General features: G+C 22.6%; 6 protein-coding genes across 6 annotated transcripts; 4 read left to right on the plus strand and 2 right to left on the minus strand. All coding sequences in view use genetic code 6, as the record gives it.

The window, feature by feature from the left end:
• Positions 1 to 64: 64 nt before the first annotated feature.
• Positions 65 to 745, plus strand: TTHERM_00671970 (small guanosine triphosphatase family Ras family protein; the record flags this gene model as incomplete). Its single annotated transcript, XM_001014974.1, has 1 exon — positions 65 to 745. One exon carries the CDS (start codon positions 65 to 67, stop codon positions 743 to 745), a length of 681 nt encoding a protein of 226 aa, XP_001014974.1.
• A 1,992-nt stretch (positions 746 to 2,737) lies between these two features.
• On the plus strand, positions 2,738 to 4,089 carry TTHERM_00671990 (calmodulin, putative; the record flags this gene model as incomplete). Its single annotated transcript, XM_001014976.3, has 7 exons — positions 2,738 to 2,824; positions 2,928 to 2,984; positions 3,044 to 3,214; positions 3,272 to 3,404; positions 3,467 to 3,547; positions 3,727 to 3,932; positions 3,994 to 4,089. Exons 2-7 carry the CDS (start codon positions 2,934 to 2,936, stop codon positions 4,087 to 4,089), a joined length of 738 nt encoding a protein of 245 aa, XP_001014976.3. The 5' UTR covers positions 2,738 to 2,824; positions 2,928 to 2,933.
• Positions 4,090 to 4,698: 609 nt separating this feature from the next.
• TTHERM_00672000 (hypothetical protein) lies at positions 4,699 to 5,859 on the plus strand (the record flags this gene model as incomplete). The annotated part of the gene is made up of 1 exon (XM_001014977.1): positions 4,699 to 5,859. The coding sequence occupies one exon, from the start codon at positions 4,699 to 4,701 to the stop codon at positions 5,857 to 5,859; it is 1,161 nt and encodes a 386-aa protein (XP_001014977.1).
• Positions 5,860 to 7,907: 2,048 nt separating this feature from the next.
• Positions 7,908 to 9,846, minus strand: TTHERM_00672010 (hypothetical protein; the record flags this gene model as incomplete). Its single annotated transcript, XM_001014978.2, has 3 exons — positions 9,181 to 9,846; positions 8,464 to 8,985; positions 7,908 to 8,402 (listed from the first exon to the last, which is right to left on the minus strand). Exons 1-3 carry the CDS (start codon positions 9,718 to 9,720, stop codon positions 7,908 to 7,910), a joined length of 1,557 nt encoding a protein of 518 aa, XP_001014978.2. The 5' UTR covers positions 9,721 to 9,846.
• Positions 9,847 to 10,796: 950 nt separating this feature from the next.
• Positions 10,797 to 12,428, plus strand: TTHERM_00672020 (hypothetical protein; the record flags this gene model as incomplete). The annotated part of the gene is made up of 1 exon (XM_001014979.1): positions 10,797 to 12,428. The coding sequence occupies one exon, from the start codon at positions 10,797 to 10,799 to the stop codon at positions 12,426 to 12,428; it is 1,632 nt and encodes a 543-aa protein (XP_001014979.1).
• A 601-nt stretch (positions 12,429 to 13,029) lies between these two features.
• TTHERM_00672030 (transmembrane protein, putative) lies at positions 13,030 to 20,947 on the minus strand (the record flags this gene model as incomplete). Its single annotated transcript, XM_001014980.2, has 17 exons — positions 13,030 to 13,035; positions 13,208 to 13,245; positions 13,337 to 14,066; positions 14,307 to 14,833; positions 14,894 to 15,228; positions 15,329 to 15,347; positions 15,651 to 16,526; positions 16,613 to 16,990; positions 17,285 to 17,717; positions 17,860 to 18,287; positions 18,338 to 18,429; positions 18,488 to 18,681; positions 18,764 to 18,957; positions 19,020 to 19,190; positions 19,288 to 19,680; positions 20,032 to 20,307; positions 20,692 to 20,947. 17 exons carry the CDS (start codon positions 20,945 to 20,947, stop codon positions 13,030 to 13,032), a joined length of 5,346 nt encoding a protein of 1,781 aa, XP_001014980.2.
• Positions 20,948 to 21,994: the final 1,047 nt, after the last annotated feature.

Consider the following 21,994-nt stretch of genomic DNA (forward strand, 5'->3'; position numbering starts at 1 on the left):
AAATATAAACAATTAAACAAGTCAAACTATAAATACAGATATTATACAGACAAATAGAAGAGTGATGTAGCCAAGCGATTTAAATTCATCTTCATCAATGACTCAGTCTTAAACAAGAAAGAGCAGCAGTGATTCAACTGGATCCAACACCAGATGCTTCAATATCCAACTTTGTGGCAACTCTTCTGTAGGCAAAACTTCTATAATACATAGATTAATCTATGATAATTACCTCGAAAACACAGTCATAACTCTAGGTGTTAATTACTATAAAAAGAATTTTGTTATTCAGGGAGATCCAATTTCAGTCACAATTCATGATACTTCTGGATAAGAGAGATATATAGATATCACAAAGCAATCAGTGCGTAAGGCAGACGCATTAATCCTAGTTTATGATAAAACAAGCGAGCAATCCTTCCAAGATCTTGAAAGCCTTTGGATATCTCAGTTTGATAAAATAATAGACTTAACTACAATTCCTCTTCTCCTCATCGGCAATAAATCCGATTTATACTCCTAAAAAAAACTTGAGCAAGTTAGTTATGACTAAGCTGACTAGTTCGCAAGGCAATATAACATGGCATTCTTTGAAACTTCTGCACTTTCTGGTGCTCAAATATAAAATGCATTTGATAGTCTAGTTTAGCGACTCTATTTATCAAATAAGTAAAAAAATAATCCTCCAGTTTCAATACAAAAAAAGAAAAAAAGTTCAAGCGGTTCAAAAAATAGTTGCTGCTGAGCATAATTCCAAAAAATAAATGTGATTTGCTGATAGTGCTTCATGCAAATCAAGTATCAATTCAAGCTACATAAAGTTGCTGTTGTTTATTTCGTTTTAATAAACTACTTACTATATATTTATATAACAATACTATTAAAACTTTTGGAGCACTAATTAAATTAGTATAATTCCTATCATTCAATCAATGAATCAATCAATTAATAATTCAAAAACTCATTCATCTAATTAATAGAACTGTATTTAAAAAACTTAAACGTTTGAGACTGACTGAGTGAAAGAGTCTCATCAGAAATTTGAAATTAATTTAAAGTAGTAGTAATAAAACACTTAAAATAACTTATAAAAAAGACTTTAGGCTAATTTAAATAAGGTAACAAAAGCTTAATATTCGATGCAAATATAATGAAAAATGAAATATTTAATAGCAAACAAAAGTTAGGCGAAATATTTTTAGTATGAATTAATTGATGTAAATTATAAATTTTAATATAGAAATTATAAAAAATTTCTTAATTTTAAATCTAAAATGAATAATAAATAAATAAAAATAAAATAATAACTCACTCACTCACTACTTTAATGTAAATCTCTCTATAATAAATAATTAAAGAAAAAAAATTATTTTTTATATCATATATATTAATACTGACTGTATCTTACTTCTCAAAATTGATTCTATTTGTTTCTTTCTTTTTTTCTAGCTTTTTTAGCCACTTTCTTTGTTTTTTTTTGGTAAATTAATTTTTTTATCTATCAGAAAGTACGTTTAAATAAATACTATTTATTTAAAAATTATCAAATTATTTAAATACAATAATGAAATTTTTTTTTTCAGTATATTAATTAATTTTATTATTTTTAATACTCTGATTCTTAAATTAACAACTTTAATTATTCTTCAATCTCCTCTCAAAGCTCATCAACAATTTTTATGAAATTTAAATCCTCACCCAATAAAATCAACTCATAGTAAGGCACTACTTAAAAAACAAAAATTTAAATTATTATTTTTTATTTTAGTTTTCTACCTGATTTATTTTAATGATAATAATAATCCACCAATTAATACTTTTATCACCCACCAAAAAAGATATTGATATATTCTTTTCATTTTAAATTTTTTTTGTAAATCCTTAAAAATTAAATCTTATTTATTTATATTACTTTCAATCAAAATTTTTTTTAGTGTTCTACTTTATCTACATTTTTTTTACAATAAATACTTAATTATTTTTACTTGTTATTGAAAAAAACAATTTAAATCTATTAAATATTAAATTTTCTAAAACAACTATATTTTTAAAGTAATTTTACTACCGTAGATAGATAGATAGCTTCTACAGTTTAATCATACACAATTTATATTGCTATTATTTTTTTAAAGCTAAATTAGATTTATAGGCACTAGCGTAAACGGATTTATAATTTATGTTAAGTATAAACATATTTGTATATATTCTGAATATAATATTTAATGAATGGCTACTAAGAATTATTGCAACATTTTAACACCCTCTCCCTCTCTGCCTTAAGGTGATTATTCAATAAGGAATAAAAATATAAAATTAATTAATAATTTAACCTTCTTTGCTTCCTTATAAATGAGTATCTAAATTACTTTAAAATTAAAAATAAATATTTTTAATAATGAAATATTTATCTTTTCAAATTTCTAATATTTTCATAATTCTGAATATAATTCATTTTAAAATGAATTTATTTTTTAATAAACTTGTTTAATTTATTTTAATTAGACAAATCTACAACTAAAGATATTAGAATTACTTTTGAAATTGATTCTTTTAAAAATATTTAGTAATTTTGTATAATTATTTTTTAAAAGATTTAATGTATTTAAGAATAATTTCATTGAATTACATATTCTTTTTCTATTTTCATTAAATATTTTATAATTTCATTTATTTTTTATATCATAAATTTTTGGATAGAAATCAATCAATATGCATATAAAATATTAATCAAAAATACAAATTTTAACTTTTAAATAGAGATTTTAAACTTTTCTGTTGCTATATCAAAATATTAAAAGGTTATTGTTTATATTTGCTTGATAAAGTAAGTAATTTGATATTGATAAAAAACTAAATTAGATCTTAGAAATAAATTTAAAGAAAGAGAATTTTAATAGAATCATTTTATTATAAATATGAATAAATAGCAGACTATGGCACAAAGCACAGCCCCATTAAAAAAATCTGTGCCTTAATTTTTATAGGTAAAATAAACTGCTTCAATATGATTTATTTTGTCACATTCATTTGCTTATTAAATTAGAAAAATAAAGAAGCTTAATAAAATAAATCATAAACATCTAGCACTATTTAGCCTTAAAACCAAAATTTTCCTCCAAATTCATTCTAAAGTCCTCAATCTACAGCTTAAAAAGCGGCAAATCCTTATAAATAAAAAAATTCATTGAATCCGAAAGATTCAAACATCCCTGAAGTATATTTTAATTTAGCAAAGACAATCAATCAATCGTTATGATTATTTTATTTATAGTAAAAAGAATTATTTCCTTTCCTCTAAAAAGCAAGAGAAAAAGACCCAAGATAATTAGGTGTAAATATTTAAAAGTGCTAAGAAGTTTATGATTTTTATAAGAGATTAAAAGATTGCGAAATGCCAGTAAAAGGTATAAATTATTAAATATTTTAACCTCTTAATATTTATTTATTTATTCATAAAAACTCGAAGAGTTAGGAAATGCATTAAGATCTTTAGGGTACCTTGTGAATACAATAGAAATAGGAGAGCTTCAATAAAAACTGCAAAAATGTAATTATAAACTGATAAATAAAAAAACTAATTAGTTTTGTTTTTTTAAGAAAATAATTTTAATAATAAAATAATAAATCTAATAAAAATTGATTTTCTTTAATAGATATTATAATTTTACTATAAATTAATATACATTTAATATAATTTGTTATATTTTCTATTCAATTTTATATTAGAAAAAATGTAAATTAACTAAATGGCTTCAGTGATCGAATTCAAAGACTTTTTGGTAGCTGTAAGTTTGGTTTAGCATAAATTACCTAACGAAAGGGAGCTATAAGAAGCTTTAAAATTATTTGTTAAGCATAAAGAATATGATGTTAATAGAGAGACCCTCAAAGGAGTAATCACTAAAATAGGAGATATAATTCCAGAAAAAGAAGTATTTATTTACAATTTATTCTTTATAAAAGTATACTTTAAATCAATTAAATTATTAAAAGTTTGATACACTCTTTCCAAGCATCATGACAGACCAAAAAGGAAATATTCCAATATAAAAAATCACATCAATTCTTCTTAGACAACCTTAAATTTGAATTTATTACAATATTCTAGCCAGTTTAAATATAAAATCATAAAATCTAAACATTAAATTTAAAAAAATAATTAACTTTCTAAAAAATGAATATCTGAAAGTTATAAAACTATAAATTAAATGTAATTAGTTATTAATAAGCTCTTCTTTATTTTATTGTATATAAATAACTATTATTATAAGCTTAATATATTGTAATATTTGATATTTTAATCTTAAAATTGTTATAATTATTTTGCTTTCACTTTTTTTTTAATTAATTAAATATTACCATTTAATAAAAAATAATTGTATCAAAATAATTTCAATCAATAAACATTTTAAAAGACTCATTTAAATGAAATAAAAGCTTATTGAACAAAAAAAATAATTTAAAAATTTTTATACTGTAATTAATTTCTTTATTAAAGTTATATTATTTCTGATTACTCGATTATTTGGCATTTCGATGAATGAGGTCTCGGATAGGATTTTTGGCATACCCCCCCCCCCCCCCCCCCCCCCTATTTTTTAAAAACGAAATTTGATTTATTAGTCTATAATTAATTAAACAAATAAATAATATTCTTCTAACAAATAAGTAAACTGATATTTTAACATTCGTTTCACCATGGCTGAAGATGATAAATAGAAAGATCTAATGAAATTTATAGAGAATTAGGATCTTATTGAATATTACAAAACTTGCCTTACCAAAACCTAGAGAGATAAAGTGAAAAGAGTTTACAAAAAAGCAATTTAACTAGATGGGAAAGATAAAGAATTATATAATAAGCAAAGAAATTAAGCAAAAAAGATTATCCTAGATTTTAAAAATGCAAAACACCCCTAATCTCCACAATAACCTATATAATAGCCAGCTAATAAATCAACTTAAGGAGGTATAAAGGGTAATACAATACAGAAAGATGATATATCTAAAACTGAAGAGGCAAAAGATGATGATATCTCAAGAACTGAAAATGTGGAAGAACGTATTAGAAAGCTTGCAGCTGAAGAAAGAGAATAAAAAACTAAAAGGAAATAGGAGGATTAAAGTTTTTAATAATTGATCACTAACAAAGAAAGTATTAAAGATGATAATGAATTTTTATCAAAGATTTTAAAAGAAATGGCTGAGAAAATGTCAAGTGATTATAATAGTCTTAACGACAAAATATTTAAGTTATAAGTTGATAGTTTAAAAAGAGATTATATAATTAAAGAATAAAATACCCAAATTAAAGACTTAAAAGTACAAATTGTATATTTGTAAGAAAAAAATGCTGATTAAGATAAAAAGATTCACCACTTAGATGCCAAAATTGTATGTTTGTAAGAAAAAAATGCTGATTAAGATAAACAGATTCACAATCTATTAATGTTAAATCATTCAGAAACAATTAACAGACAATTTTATTAGTAAGAAGCTGAAATATATCTTGCAAAGATTCATAGAGCTCAGATTATCACTGTGCTGTATAGTTAATTGGCTAAACGCTTGGAATGTTCTGTTGATGAATTAAAATCTATAAACGATCAAAATAAGTTGAATCTAATGCACAATATAATTTCAAAATAGTTTAATTTAACTAATTATTAATGGGATATGATTAGAGAAGAAAAAATAATACGCAATGAAGAATTTCATCCTCCTGATGCTGAAATTATTATTAATAGTAAAATGACTTTAAAGAAAATTATTCCTGGAGATGAAGATACAAAAATCTAAGCATATGAAAAAGCATTAGAATGGATTAAAAATGGTAAAATTGAAATCCAATTTGATTGAAGGTAAATTCTTACTTAAACCATCAATGCTTCTTTAATATATAATAAATATTTTTTATAATCTTAGTTTAAGAATGATACTTCTCAATTGACTGCTTAATTCTGTGTAAAGACACGCAAAATGGATTCTTAATCACATTTCTAAGAATGTTCAGATTACTCGAAAACTTTAATGTTTATAAAAATAAATTAATTGTAAACCTTTTAATATTATTTTATTATAGTTCAGTATGTGATTTCATGCACTCATTTATATATATGATCTTCTTTTATTTTATTTCTTTGATATCACCTGTTACATCCACAAATTTAATTTTCTATGAATTCATAGTATTCTTTTGCAACCTTTGCTAATCTGCAAATTCCATATTAACCCAAGAATTCAACTAAAATTCCTATTAATAATCCTACTCCTTATTTGTATCTAATTTCCTATTTTATATTTATTATTCAATTTTTAACAGTCTTTTGATCGTTTTATTAATATAATATTTTTAATTAAAAGAAATAATTTATTTAAAGTTTAAATATATTTTTAGTCAAAATTAAAGTCTTTTTAAAATGTTTTGCCTACAAGTTAAATAAATTATCATTTTACTTTTTTGTAAAGGATTATTATCAAATATTATTTATATCTTTTAATTATAATTTCCAATTTATAAATTGTTAATCTAATTAAATCATTATAACAAATAAAATAAAAGTTAAATAATAATTTATGTATTTATTTACATTTTGATAAGTAGTTACTCAATCAAATATCATTTTTATGTATATGATATTTTATTAAATATGTAATAATTTATTAATAAATCACATAATTATTATCTTTTAATTAAATCAATTTATCATTTTAAAATATTATCAGTTAAATACATTCTTATTGATATGATTTTTGTTAAAATAAATAACTATTTAAAATTAATATTTTTTTATTCTATGTAATTTTTATTTAATATTATGATTTAATCAGTTTAATATATTTTTAATAACTTAACAATTATCAATTTATTATTTAAATTATTATCATTAATTATCAAAAATAAATAATTTTTAATATAGTATTTAATTTATTAAATTATTGTTTAATATTTGTGTTATAATTAATTTATTAAATTATTAAATATTTTCATTAGCTAATTAGTATTAACATTATTATCAATTATTAAATTTAATAAATGTTTAAAAATAAATAATTTCTACTCTTTCATTAAATTAATCATTATTTGATTTATCTTTTTAAATTATAATCATTTATTAAATTTTTAATAACTAAATAAATTAATCGTTCTTTTGATAAATATAAGATATTTTAATATTTATTTTTTGACTGTAAAATACAATTTAAATTAATTTATTACTTTATTATTAAATAAAATTCTGTTATTAAAATTTAAATCAATTTTCTGTTTAATAACTAAATAAATTAATCATTATTTTGATAAATAGAAGATATTAAAATTTTAATTTTTGACTGTAAAATGTAAATTAAATTATTTTATTTGTTTATTATTAGATAAAATTATATTATTAAAATTTAAATCAATTTTCTGTTTAATAACTAAATAAATTAATTATTCTTTTGATAAATAGAAGATATTTTAATATTTATTTTTTAACATAAAATATCATTAAATTTAATTTCTTATTTTATATAAAGTAGTTGGTAGTTGAGTAGTTAGGTCGAGGAGGGTATAAAAAAAAACGTTTGTATGAATTAAGATTAATAATAAGAAGAATAAGTGCAATTAAAATTTTGAAATTATTGATTAATTAGTGCAAGCAACTCTCATCATGAATTTATATAAAAATATAATAAATAAAGTATATATTTGGCTATATTAATTTATAAAATTATTTATACACTCACTCTATCAATATCTTTTTTATATCACTTAAAATTATATTAATAAATTTGGTTGTTTGCTTGAAATTTTATTTGATTTTTTAAATAAATTACTTTAATTATTTTTTATTGATTTGGATATATTATATATAATATTCCAAGATAAATATTTTTGATTTTATTAATTATTAATTGATCTATTTTCATTTTACAAGTTATTTTTTTGTTTTGACCAAGAAGGATTTTTTTTCAGGATCACGGAGAGTTTATTCTAAATCTGTTTATTATTATAAATCTTTATCGAAATACTGCTGGCTCATTTTATCATAATCATTTTAAAACTTATTGATTATGTTATTGATATTTTTAGTATTACTAGAATTTTAATAATCATTCATCTGATCAATAAGATTGTTCATTTTATTAGATTATTTAAACCTTTAGCTTAGCTAGCTCTAAGTCAAGCTTGGCTGTGCAACTATATTGATTTCTTTCTAGCTATTAACAGCACTATCTATATTAAAAGATCCCATTTAATTAAGTGATACTTTTTTACCCTAGTTTTTTAGATCTTATGGTGAAACAGTATCTTGTAATCTCAGCTACTAAAACTTTGATTACTATACAGTTTTATGAGAATCTGCTGATCCTAATCTCTGCTGAATATGTTAAGTAGGTATGTAAGAAGTCACAAAAAGCTTTGTAAAATATATTATTTTAATTTATATAAAATTAGTTAATTGTGAAATAATTAATTACATTATCTTGAGGATTTTCTTAAAACAATTCATTTTCTTTTTGTTCCTGCAAAATTTCCTCTTTTGCTTACTTTTCTATTTGATCTAAGTCTATCATCAAGCCCTTCTCTCTTGCCATATTTCTGTTTCTACGACTTTAGAAAAATTAACTCTAATGGTGTTGTCTTTCGGGAGAATTAGATTTTTGAGGAGAAGCATTTCTTGATTAAGCCACTACCGAAATCTCAGAAGTTTACCTGATTTTAAAACCTAAGTTTGTGATTACTTCATTTTCTCTTATCTTTTCTTATTCAGCTGTTTTCTTAGGAACCACTATTTAATGAGGTTTAGCTTAATAATCGAAGAAATTAATAGTAAGATCATCAGATAAATTTAAAGGCTTCTGTTTCAGCTTAACTACTTTAAAGTCTGTTATAGGCATTCTAAGAGGCTTATGGAGAGCTCTTGGATCTTTATTTTCATTATTTATATATTTTATTGGTTTATCTCGCTTGTTGTGATGCTGTTTTATTTCATCAAGAGCCTAAATAAATTTAAACAAAAAAATATTGAATAACAATTGCAATAGCTTTAAAAATGAATAAAATAATTTATTTATTTATTTAAGGTATTAGCTGAGCTTTTTTATAAAATGCATATTAAAAAAATATTAAATATCGATTAATAAAACATAAAAAAGAAGTTTCAGAGTAATGTATAATTGTAATAAATTAATTACCTTATTTAAGTATTTTATTTGCTTCTTATTATTAATTCTTTATACAAAATTTTTTATTTTATTGACATGCACTAATTGTTATATTTGCTTTTTAAGTTCTTCTTAATCTGTTATTTAGGCACAGTTATTTATAGCAAATTCTTCTTAGGTAATCTTGACATGCTTGATGGCATTTTTAGGTTTTAGATTCTTAGCTGATTTAACCATTTATTCAGTTTTAATTTATTCTTGACGCATCTAAATAGCTTCTATTTCTGATTATTCTCTAGCTTTTGTGACTTTTTATAAGTAAGAGCTGAATTTGTCATCAGCCATGACTCCAGTTGCAATTGAATTTTTCAACATCTGACGATAAATTTCGTCTTCTTTTGTCATTCTTTTATCTAAAAAATAAGTAATCCTCTAATTAGCAATAGAATTGATATATTATTTATGATTATAGTTTTCTATAAGATATGACTAAAGTGGGTTGAATGGATTATAAGCAGAGATATTTCCAAACATTTGCCTATTTCCCTACGAAGATTAAGCTCTTCTCATGTAAAAATTTTAACTTTTTAAAATGAAACTAACTTTGATAATCTATTATATTGCTGAGTTATATTTTTAGCTTTGTTATACCTTTTTAATTAAAATCTATGAACTAATTTAATTTTCAAGCAATGAGTCTATCTATTATCTATTCGAAAGCTATAAAATTATTAACGAGTTGATATTTATTAATCAGCAGTAATAAATAAATAATTTGATTTTAATAAATAATTTATTATTCATATTAAATCTAAAATATTTTCTTTATTAGATTTCATTTTTATGAGGGATATTTTTAGATCTCAAAAATTTTCAATAAAATAATTATAGAAATTTACATTACAATTTGAAGAAATTAAATACTTGTTAATTCTTTCTACCTCCCAAAGTATAGGTTTAAGTGATAAATTAAAATCAAACATTTAATATTTTATAAAAATTTTTCATTGAAATTTAAAAATTGTTAAATATTTAATATTTTTATCTAGTTTAATTAACAAATATATTTGTTTCATATATAAATATTTTGATGACAAACTAAAAATGATTAATGATAAAATCAAAAGATCATTCTTGTTTACTTATTTCTCATCTAAGAATGTTTATTTTTAGTTATCAATTTTATTTAATTTTCAATATTAATTATTTATATTAGATGTCGATTTTATTTAACTTATATTTAAAAATATATTTTATTGTAAAAAAATTTTGCTTTATTCATTAGATTTTTGCTAATATTTTAGGAAATTGTAACTATTTTTCTACTAAATAAAATTATAGTAAAATAAAGCATAATTTGAAAAAGGAAAGTGTTCATCAGGAAAAGGTATAATTGATTGGTTTTAATTGAATAAAAGAAAGTTCTAGTATGATGAAATAGAATTTATAGATAGAGTTTGATTGGTATTTAGATTTATTCATATTGAATAAGATATAATTGATTGCTTAAAATATTAATTAATATAAAAAAGATACATATATAAATACAATAAATTATCTAGGATATTTACAACATTCAAATAAGAATAATTTTCCATAGTAGATATTAAATTTATTTAGTAAGTTATAGCAGATAGATTGCATGAATGAGTAACTTCAGTAGCAACAAGGACAACTCTGAAGAGAGATATAAATAGAAAAAACATAATTTTCATGATCGTAGATTCAATAATAACGATATTAGTTAAAAAAAATCTAAACAAATAGATTATGATGAAGAATTCAATAAGGATTAAAATGTCTAGAAATAGATTTACTATAAATCTTCAGGACTTACTAATTTTATGATTCTAGACGAGATAAAGAAGGATGTTCGCTTTCCTACAAATAAAATAAATGTAGAGTTCAGAAATATTTATCTAAATAGCATTATGCGCTAGTTTTTTGCCTCCGATTTAGAATAAAAATCTCCTACTATGCAAGACTTCGCTTTTAATTTTCAAAACATGTTTTTCACCAAATTGCTGTATAGTGGAATGTTTAAGAACGTTTATTGTGGCTACGATCTAGACCATTTTGGTGTGCTCAACCTCAGATTTAATACTGATATTCAAGATTCATATAGACTTAGGATAGTTAGAACTTAGAGATCTAAAAATCATAGATTCGTTTCATTAGGAGGAGATGCTGAGCTAAATGGTGTATTTGGTTTTTGTGAGAAAATTTCTTATAACGCAGATGTGGCTCTCTTTTTTGATAATTAATTCAGACACTTTTCAAAATATGAAATTTCTTTGCCTTTTATTGGCGATTTAGGTGCTTTAAGAGCAAACACTAGTGTGATGAAAAGAAAGGTTGATGATAGCTTGCAATATAAAAGGAGAAGAAGAAAATTTATTTTTTATCCTAACGAGTGGTAAAATACTTGTTTTAGTTACAGCCATAATTCCCTCACATATTCAGTCTTTGAGCCATTTAACAATGAAACTTAAAGGCTTTACTTCTTAAGCATGGATTATGGTATCAACAAGCTTTTTAGAAACAAGTATGCAAGATCATTTTTCAACTAAATTAATGATGCAGCTTTCTTACATAACAAACTACTTTAGAAAGAATATCAATCATAGCATGAAGTTAAAATTAATTACTAAATACCTGAGCAACGTTTTTAAATAAGGCCTGGTACCATGCTGAAATATTCATATTTTCTGCATAACAAATTATTCATAGGCAACAATTTAGGCTTTAAATCATCTTTTAAATCGAAAATTACCTATTTTGCAAAGAAAAAATTTTTACTCACCTCATAAATTGAAACTGGAATGTTAACTTCTTTTGAGTTGGAGGATAGTTTATAAAGCAGGACCTCTCTGGAAGGAGGAAGTAGTGGAGAAACAGCTAATTTACACTCAACTTTAGAATAAAGTTTAGGCTTTCCAGCTATTAATTACGATTGTAATAGCTTTTATCTTTAAAATGTACCAGGCTATTATTAAGCGTATAGAGATAATAAGAACATGAACTTCTATTTTGCTATAAAAAACAAACTCTATTTAAGAAAATTTAACTTCTTTGGATTTAAGCCTTTCATGCATGCAAATTTTTATTATGCAAATTAACCTTCAATACCAATAATAAACTGTGGGCTAGGTTTCACACGCCACTTTAATTTAATTGATTCTAAAATTGATTTCCTCATCAATTCACCCAATTTATTAAATTTAAATTAGCAAGATGATAAAGAATTTAGTAAATTTTAAATAATATTAAATCCTTGAATAATTTAAAATTAAACATAAACTTGTTTGTTTCGTTTGTATATATATATCCTATTTTAGTTATTTACTAATAAAAAAAGTTTTTATATACTGAATAAAGCAAACATTTTAAAAAAGCACAAAAAACCTTTAAAAAATTATTTTTTTTATAAAAAAGACAGAAAGAAAAAATTATTAGATTTTTTTATTATTTTCTAAAAAAATAGGTTTTTAAAATGAATATTAAAAATATTTACTTAAAGTTTGAAATCAAATATAAAACAAACAATGATTATATTAATTAACTTGAATTAAAAAATAATATATTAGTAAATAAGATATTTTAATTGTTAGAATGAAAAATTTAATTAGTAAATTTATAATAATAAGAATTTTGTGTAAATTAACTAAGTATAGAATATAGAGTGAGTAATTAATTTTAAATAAAATAGATATTTATTTAAATTTTTAAATTATATTTATATAACTATTTATATATTTTTTTAATGGCAACTTTACTTGTTGATAAAGGCAAAGTAAGTAAGTAAGTAAATCGATTAGGAGCTAAGCTAACTAACTAACTAACATTTTAAATATTGTTTTTAAGTAAATTAAATGTGCGTCATATCTATTTTATAGTTATTATATGATTTTAAAAATGAATTTAAAATATATGATAAAACTATATTAAATATATATCAATGTGTATGAATATTCGTTCTAATCTCATTGCAACTAAAAAATTTTTATTTAATTTTGTCAAAATTTGTTTAAAAAAATAAAAAAACTAATCAGCTTACATCCATTATTTTTTTAAGGAGGAATAATGTCATTGAATCTTATAATTTATTAATTAAAAAATATTTGATATTGAGGTTCATTCATCATGAATAAATTTAAAAATTATTAATATGCAAATAAATAAATACCTTCTGTCAATCTTCTGTAAGGCACAAGTTGGATCGCCTTCTTAATAATCAAATATTCTGTTTTAAGTTTATTTAGATAGAAAGCTATTACTATGAAGAAAGTTAGGACATAAACTAAGCATCCAAGACAAAGAAGCAATAAAAGAGTATTTAAGTAGCTATCTTTTATGCTTGTATTTTAGTTTTCAAATTAAACAACTATATATGTCAACAAATTTGTCAAGAGTTGCTATACTATAATTCCATCTTAGTATTCTTAACTTTGAATAAATAAACCAAAATTGCTATCTATGTTCATTTCGTTCTAGATTTTTTAGGTTATTGTTGAGATAGTAGGCTGAAGACCTTATGTAAGAATCCCTTAAAGGGCCGACTTGCAATAATCTATATATTTTTAGTCTAATATATTCTATGCACAGATATTTCCTTAACTTATCTGGACAATAGCAGTTTAGAATGTACTTGTAGCTCCTTATTATTATAATTAAATGAACTATTAAGAAAAGTATTGCTGACTTGATTAAAGCGATTGTGCTCTTAGCTCAATCAGTTCATTAAGCTTCTACTCTGTTAAATACGTTATTTTGTTTTCCTTTAGTAGATTATTAATCAAGATAGAATTATGGCTACTTGAAGCAGTTGTAAATTGCATAGAACCAGATATAAAATCTTTATATTAGTTAGCAGGAGTACCAAAAATATTCTGGAATTGATTCAAGTATATGAAAATCTATTTATTTTTATTTTAAAGAATTAATTAATTTTGTACTAATTTAATATATATTTTTTTTCTGTTTAAAATTAATAACCCGAAATTCTATTAATAAAAATATAAGATTTGCTTTTTAATAAAAGGATGGATTGAAGATAGATCAAAGATTTTAAACTTAAAATTATTGAAATATTGTTGATATTTTTTGTTGAAGCACTTAATAATTAATTAAAAAATAAAAATAATGAATTGATTTACTATCAAGAAAAATAAAACTGAAAGTAGGCAAAAGAAGACCAAAATGATAACAAAAGACCAAAACTGCAGCTTATTGTCAGATATTCTGTCATAGAGGTAGTTCTATCTCTACTTATTTTTCTTTCTGCTGTTTCTCTGTGATTGCTCTAATTCGTTTTCTTCTCTCAAAGAAAAGTTCGAAAAATCGACATGAAGATAATCATCATTATCTGAAAAAAGTTTAACCTGAATCCCCTTTAAGTGGAAAATAATATCACTTGTTTCTTCCTGTTTTAATCTGCTAACTATCATCAAAATTCTTTCAGATTTAAACTTCAGGTTATTATAAGATGGAATGATAAACCCAAAGGAGAGAATGATTAGGACTATAGCTAAAACTATACTATAAGTATTCACAATAATGATGCTGGATTAAAGGCTAACTAAATCATCACTAATGCTTTGCATAGACGTTAGAAGAAATGATTGAGTACTGTTCAGATTATTTACTAAAAGATATTTTTCTTCAGCAAACACAGTAATCAATTCTAGTAATAATATATTTTTAAATTAATTAAGAGTGGTTTATGATAAAATAAATTAATTACTTTGATAATCATCTCTGTTTATATTGTATAAGGTAGTTCCTACTAACTTTAAAAATTCTGTAAAGTATTAATTAGAAATAATTTGCTTATCAAACGATACTAAATATGCTTGTATCATCATTTAAAAAACAATTCTTTAATACTGATATTAAACTTGCTGGTCTAAAAAGCTAAATAGATTATCTGAATATTGCAAATATCCTGTCTTTGTAACTTACTCCATCAAATTCATGTATTGAGAGGAAGGAATTGGATTAAGCATCTGCATATTATCAAGTGAGGTTATATCCGATGTTATCATAGCTTGATTTATAGGAATAAGCATTTTCGAAGAGCTTTTTTGTTATTTTAAAATTTTATTATTTATTTATTTTTTTAAAAATAGATTAAAAATCTTGAAATATAATTTTTGTTTGTTTGTTTGTTTGTTTTTACCTTCCCATCCTGTTTAGAGCTAATATTTTAAAAAAGAAATATTATTAAGAAATTATTTACTATTAATCCTCGTTGATTAACAATGGTAAAAAATTTTATTTTTTAAAGTGCCTATTTTAGGCATTTTTCATATTTTATATAATATTTTTTGAAGTTAGCTCAACTTAGAAGTTAGCTGGTAAATTTGTATGAAATAAATAAATAAGAATAAATATATTTTTTAAATAAATAATATAAATTTATCAAAAATTTAGTAAAAAAAGAATTCTGAATATAATTGAGTTGAATTAAGAAGGTTTTATTTAATAAAACTTAAAAATACCTTAAGTATAGCTATTGAAACTATTAGAAATAGTAACTGAAAGCACTACTACTACAGTGATAAAGACGAAAAATTAGAAGATGAATACAGCATATAGGATGAGAAAGAATGGTGGTGTGCTTTTACTTGTGGTGTTGTCTACAATATGCTTGACTATACTGGAAGATGAAGACTAAACAGAAGATTATGATGCTTGCTCGTAAATTTACATGTTGTTTTTACCCATTTACCTAATTATATCATTTCCTTCTTCTTTTTTTGGGTCATCAAATACAGAAATAGACTACTTACCCTAATTCTTAGAGTCGTTCTAAGAGCTCTCATCATCTTTTTTTTATTAACTTTCTTTCATATTCTATTCATCTTGCACTGATAATAGACCATTTTCTTGAGTTTCCTTAGTTATTAAATTACTTTGTTAAGCATTAGTAGAATCTTCTGCCTTATCTTTGATAACTTTTGTTTAATGTAAAGATTTAAATAACTCCTTATCATCTTCGTTGTTATGAGTAGTCATCATCATCAGAGTATTATTAATTTAATTTGTTTCAAATAATTATTCATCGAATTTTTTATTTTCTAAAATAGGCATGTTTGACTCATCTAAATTTTAGTAATTCTAAAGTTGAGGTTACATTTATTAAGATTTAGCATGAGGGTTTTTTTTATCAAAGTTATCACAACTATCAATTTATGAACTTTTTATAGGTTAAAAGGCAGTGTCTTACTTTGATTATAAATTCATACATGTACTCTTTATTAAGTTCCCTTCTTATTCATTATGTTCATGGAAGCTACTATCGTGTTTTCCTATGAGCTAATTTTCTATTGTTTACATTTAAAAGATCTGCTTATTTTACTTTCCTTCTATTTTTGCTATAAATTTTAAAAGTTAATTTAATTAGTAAGAAAACAAACATAAAATAAATTAATAAATAAAATTTTATATATAGCTCTTATACTTCTTTCGCTTGCCATATTTTTATAAGATTACTTAGATCTTCCTCCTGTACTATTTGAAAATTCTGAAGCAAGCAGATCCTCCCAATTAACGTATTACTAAATTTCCAATATGTAAAGAAGAACATCTTCGCCATTGTCCTAAAACAACTCATGTCTTACATTCAAAGTTAGTTCATAGCTACATAGCTTGTGAGCAACTCTAGTATTTAAAAAGGAAGAAACATTATTCTTCCAATCAGCATTATTTTTACTCTATTTTTTTGTTAAATCTGCATGCTCACTGCGAGAAGAACTCATTTTACCTTTTTCAGATGTGAACTACGAATTGTAATAATTAGAGTGGTGTAGAATAAATGTCTAAATTAATTTATTCATATCTAACAATTAAATTATTTATAAAAAATAAATATCTTATACAAATAAATTTTCAATAAAATTAAATTTTTTTGATGTTTAAATTTTTTTTTTATAATTCAAAATTTTTTCTTAAAAAATAATTATTTATTTTTCTGTTTTAATATATTTATTTATTTAATTTAAATTATTGAAAATATAAATATCTTTTATCTTGCCAAAAATTATGGCATATCATATATTTTTTTATTTAAAGATAAAGGATTATTGTTATTTAGCAACTGTATTATAAAGAGCATTATCAAATAATTAATTACCTTTGGGAACATCTAGTTTGAATTTAAGAAAAGAGTACTCCTCTTTAATGTTAAATTCTCCCATAAATTCAACGAATTAAGGAATGAGAGCTGAGATATTGAGCTTTTTGAAATAAACACTATCTACTTCTTCTCCATTAATTAATTATGCAAAGTTTTAACTCATTCCTTCAATATAGCCATTCGAATTCAATAATACATTCATTTCATTTGAAGGACAGTTAATCACTAAGGAACTAAAAGCAAAATCATCTTACTTGATGAAGTAAAAGTTAATAAATAGTTTAACTCTAAATATATAACCATATTTATCTTTGGCAAACATAGTCCTATAATTTCTAACGGTTTTAGCGACACCTGTAGTGATAAGTCTCATTAAAAACTAATCATGAAGTCTTCCAATGCAGTTTGGAATTAAATCAGTAACGCTTTCCTTTTATTCAAAAAAAAATATATGTTTTAGTTATAACTTTCTTTTAGAAGAAATAATAATAACATTTTCAATAATTATCAATAGAAAAATAAAAATAAAAAGTTGAACAATCAAATCAGTAAGAAAATAAATATCCAATTACTTTTGTTTAGAATTCTCCTTTTTCATACTTAAAGATTTATGGAATTTTTTCAGAAAACTTTAAGATTTTACCATTTTCCTTAACATTTTTAAAGCTGGCAATGATGCTTCCAACATTGCCTTATAAAATACTTAGGCTTGTTATGGTAGTAGTTTGATCAATTGATCTTTCTTTGTTGATAACTTCCTCAACGGCTGCTTCTGTGTCTCTACAGTTGATAGGATCAAATAATATGTAAGCTTTCAACAAAGAGTTGAATTTTAAAAAGTATAAATTAGTTTTGTTTTAATTTATTTATTCAGCCAAGCGCTTTTCAAAATATTCAACTAAAAGTAAAAAACTAACTGTTTTTTAGCGCATTTCTTCAAGTGATTTAAATCCTTTAATCATTTAATCCATATAATTAGATTTTTCTACAATCACGTTTCCTGTATTTGTAAAATGTTTAATTAAAATTGTTAATAATCATTATATCTACCAAGTATTCTTTTTAGCCTGTCTTTCTGTGTTTCTGATTGTACCATTTTGTCAAATTTAAGATTGTTTGAGGCATCTTATCTATCTTTCTAACTAATAGAGCAATTAATTTTCAAATTAATTATAATAACAAATTTAATAAACTATTTACCTGTATGAATAAAAATGCGCTTTATCTTTTTCCTTGATTTTGCTTTCAATTAAATTTGTCAAGCTTCTTTCAACTGTTTAGAAGAAACTGTCTTTTCTTTTGAGGACTTAATTCATGACTTTATTCTAGTAAAGTGCTTTTATTTGATTTTTCTTAAACTTGATCAAGAAGAACCAATACCTCAAACACACCTCCTAAATTCAATAACAAGAATTAAATAAAATTAAAATTTCAATCTATAGCAAATAAATAAAGAAAATTCAAGCAAGCAAATACCTAAACTATTATTTCCTAGCCCTTCTTAACTAAATGGCTAATTAAAATCTCAAACTGATAGTCTACAAAAAGCATAAACCACTTTTCAAAGATAGCTAAATCATCACAAATTCTAGCAAAGTCTACTCCTTTAATCTTAATGTCCTTTCCCAAATCTATGATCATTCCTCCTGATATTGTTGGCTTTTCTTTACCTATAAAGTAATAAATTGATTGCAATATTTTTATATATTCCTCTCAATAAAAAAATAAATACCTGCTAATTCGTTAAATTAGACATCTTTGCAAGGACATTTAGTATCTCTACAGTTGTTTTTATGAAGTTGAAGTGACCCAAAGAGAGTGAGTTTACATGAAAGATCAGTGATTGACTAATCAAAAAGTTAGCATAGCTTTTCAAGATACAAGCAAGTAGATTAAGGGAAATCTTTAGAATATTTAATTTTATAAAAAAATTGTTTATGCTTACTTTATTTGATTTTATCAAAGAAAAAAGACATATTTTAAATTTAAAAATGGCATACCTCCTAACCTGTTGGGATCTACTGTCATAGCAAAAATAATTTTATTATTCCAAAATGCTTTTAAAACACCATAGAATATTGAAATGATAACCAAGAAAGTAAATGGAAAGTTTTGATCTTTTATGCTTGATGTGTATTCTCTAAAGAGCACCATAGAAGCGAATATTTAATACACAATTACCATCCATCCATAAATGTCAGAAATATTTTTATCCATCAAGGGGAAATGATAAAAATACTCAACCAATAAGAAAATACCAAAGATCTAGCCAACCGCAAATACCAAGCCTGTGCTATTTGTATACGTGGTTATAACTAATCCAATTTCTAGCAATGGCTCAATCTACTTAAATTAGCTGTATCTGGATTTTAGTTAATTAACACTGCTAAGTTCTTTGTTTTAAAGAATATTTTTTTGAGAAATATGATAATTATCAAATCAAATAATCTAAGATATATTTTTATTATTATTTGAGTTAATTAAAAATGATCATTCTTCGTTTTAAGAATATTTTTTTTGAGAAATATGATAAATGTCTAATTATCAAATCAAATTTTCAAAGATATAATTTTTTTTTTCATATTCAACATTTAGAAAAAAAATAAATATTTTTTTTAAATAATTTAAAATAGAATTTCATACAAATTTATTTTTGAATCAAAAATAATTATTTCATGATAAAAGAAAGACTTGCAAAACTAAATTGGTTAGTTAGTTATTTAATTAATTAAATAGTCTGTTACCTGGGTTATGATAAATAAGAACTATTATTAGGTTTAGCATAATAGTTGTTAGAAGCAAAATAATTGCACATCCTATGTTAAAGTAGTAAATCAGTAAATTATCATTCTAATTAACTAGAGATTAGACACATCTTGAAGATCCATTGGTTTGATCGCAAAATAAAACACCAAAAATTAAGTCTAGCTTAGGCAAGCAGTAAAGCCATTTTTAATGCTCAAAGTAAAGCTAAATAGTGCCTATTTGGTAGGCTTAGGTTTTCAAAATATCAACGTCATCTATAATAATTATTCATAAAAAATTAATAATCAAGAGCTGATGGGTGATTGATTGATTGATTTATCTCTCATTGATTAATTTAATTAAGAAAATTAAATCTAAAAGAAAATAAATAAGTAAAGTAAGTCTAAGTAAGTAAATCAATTAATAGGCGAACTAACTAGTAGATAAATAGACTTTTATCTAATTTTTATGATATAACTTTATAATTATATTCTATTTTTAATTGACTTTCACTTATTAAGTTAGAATGTTCTTTATTACGCGTCTTTTATTAAAATTATTCACTTTTTTGTCTACATTTTTCATAAAAATTTAAACTTCTACATTTTAATAAATTGAACAACGAGCAAGCTTTAAATGAATAAGTAAGAAAGGTATACCTTTAATATTTGCAAAGCTCAAATTTAAATTATAAAAAATCAACGTCAATTCATATGAGCATAAAACGAGTAATACGATTGCAATTACTACGCCTGAATTAATGCTCTTGAGAAGGTATGTTACCCTAACTGATTGGCAATATTAAAAGATATAATTTAAATAGTCGTCTGTGACTTATACTTTAGATACTGAGATAATCAAACCAGCAATCTAAGAAAAGTAGAAAGTAACCAAGCCAACATAGTAAATTCTCATTCTATTTCTTTCACTGTCCTTTAGGAACATTAAAAGAAATAAATTAGAAAGTGCTTCATACAGTATGTCCTATGTAGACCTCTTTTTCTCAATCTCTCTTAAGTTTTTCATTCAAATATCTATAAAAAAGAGTGAATTTAAAGCATAAATAATATTCATTTTACATTAAAATGTTTTAAAAAATCAATTAATTTATTCAAATTTTATATAAATATCTTATATTACTCACTTCTACAGCTCAATAATCTGATAGAACTTTTTTGTTGCTCTTTTATAGCACCTTTTTTATTACTCCTACTATACTTTTTTTCAAATAGAACTTTTAATTTGTTTATTTGTATTAAGTTAGTTTTCTTATTATCAAATTATTCGCTATTTATTTTAAAATTCCTACTTCTCTCTCTAATAACAAAAAAAAAAATTTCTTTTGCTTTTTATCAACTGGATGATAGGAATTAAGCTTTCAACATTTCTATGAATTTGTTTTTATAACAACTCAATAATTATAGTATTATAAACAAACGAAAAATAAATTTTCTTTCATTTTAATTTTTGATTAATTAGACTTATAGCTAACTCTAGTTTTAATATTTAAATTCAAAATTATTTTTATTTAAAATTTTTTTTTCAATATTTTACAGAAATAAATGTTATTTTATACATATTTCTATAATTAATTAAGAAAAAAAAAAAATTTAAATTTGCAAGAAATTAATAAAGCCAAGCCAAATTAAAAAAATATTTTCACATAAGTCAAAATTTTTTAGGTCTATCCATCCCCTACTATTTATAAATAAATAAATACTGTTCCATATTCATTTTCTTTTTTATTAGTTGAACAAAAGTATTTTATAAAAATGATTAATGCTTAACAAAAGTAATAATTAATATTTTTTTTTACTTTCATTTATAATTCTTAATATCTTATTTTTTGTTATCATTTTATAAATATTTTATCTTTGTTTATTTTTTATCTGATTTATTTTATTTAAAATATCATATTTTAATTTTTTGTTTTAGAAATAAGTTTTTAAAAAATGTTAGCTA

The sequence above is a fragment of the Tetrahymena thermophila genome (assembly GCF_000189635.1).
Source record: "Tetrahymena thermophila SB210 genomic scaffold scf_8254658, whole genome shotgun sequence".
Lineage (NCBI taxonomy): Eukaryota > Ciliophora > Oligohymenophorea > Hymenostomatida > Tetrahymenidae > Tetrahymena > Tetrahymena thermophila.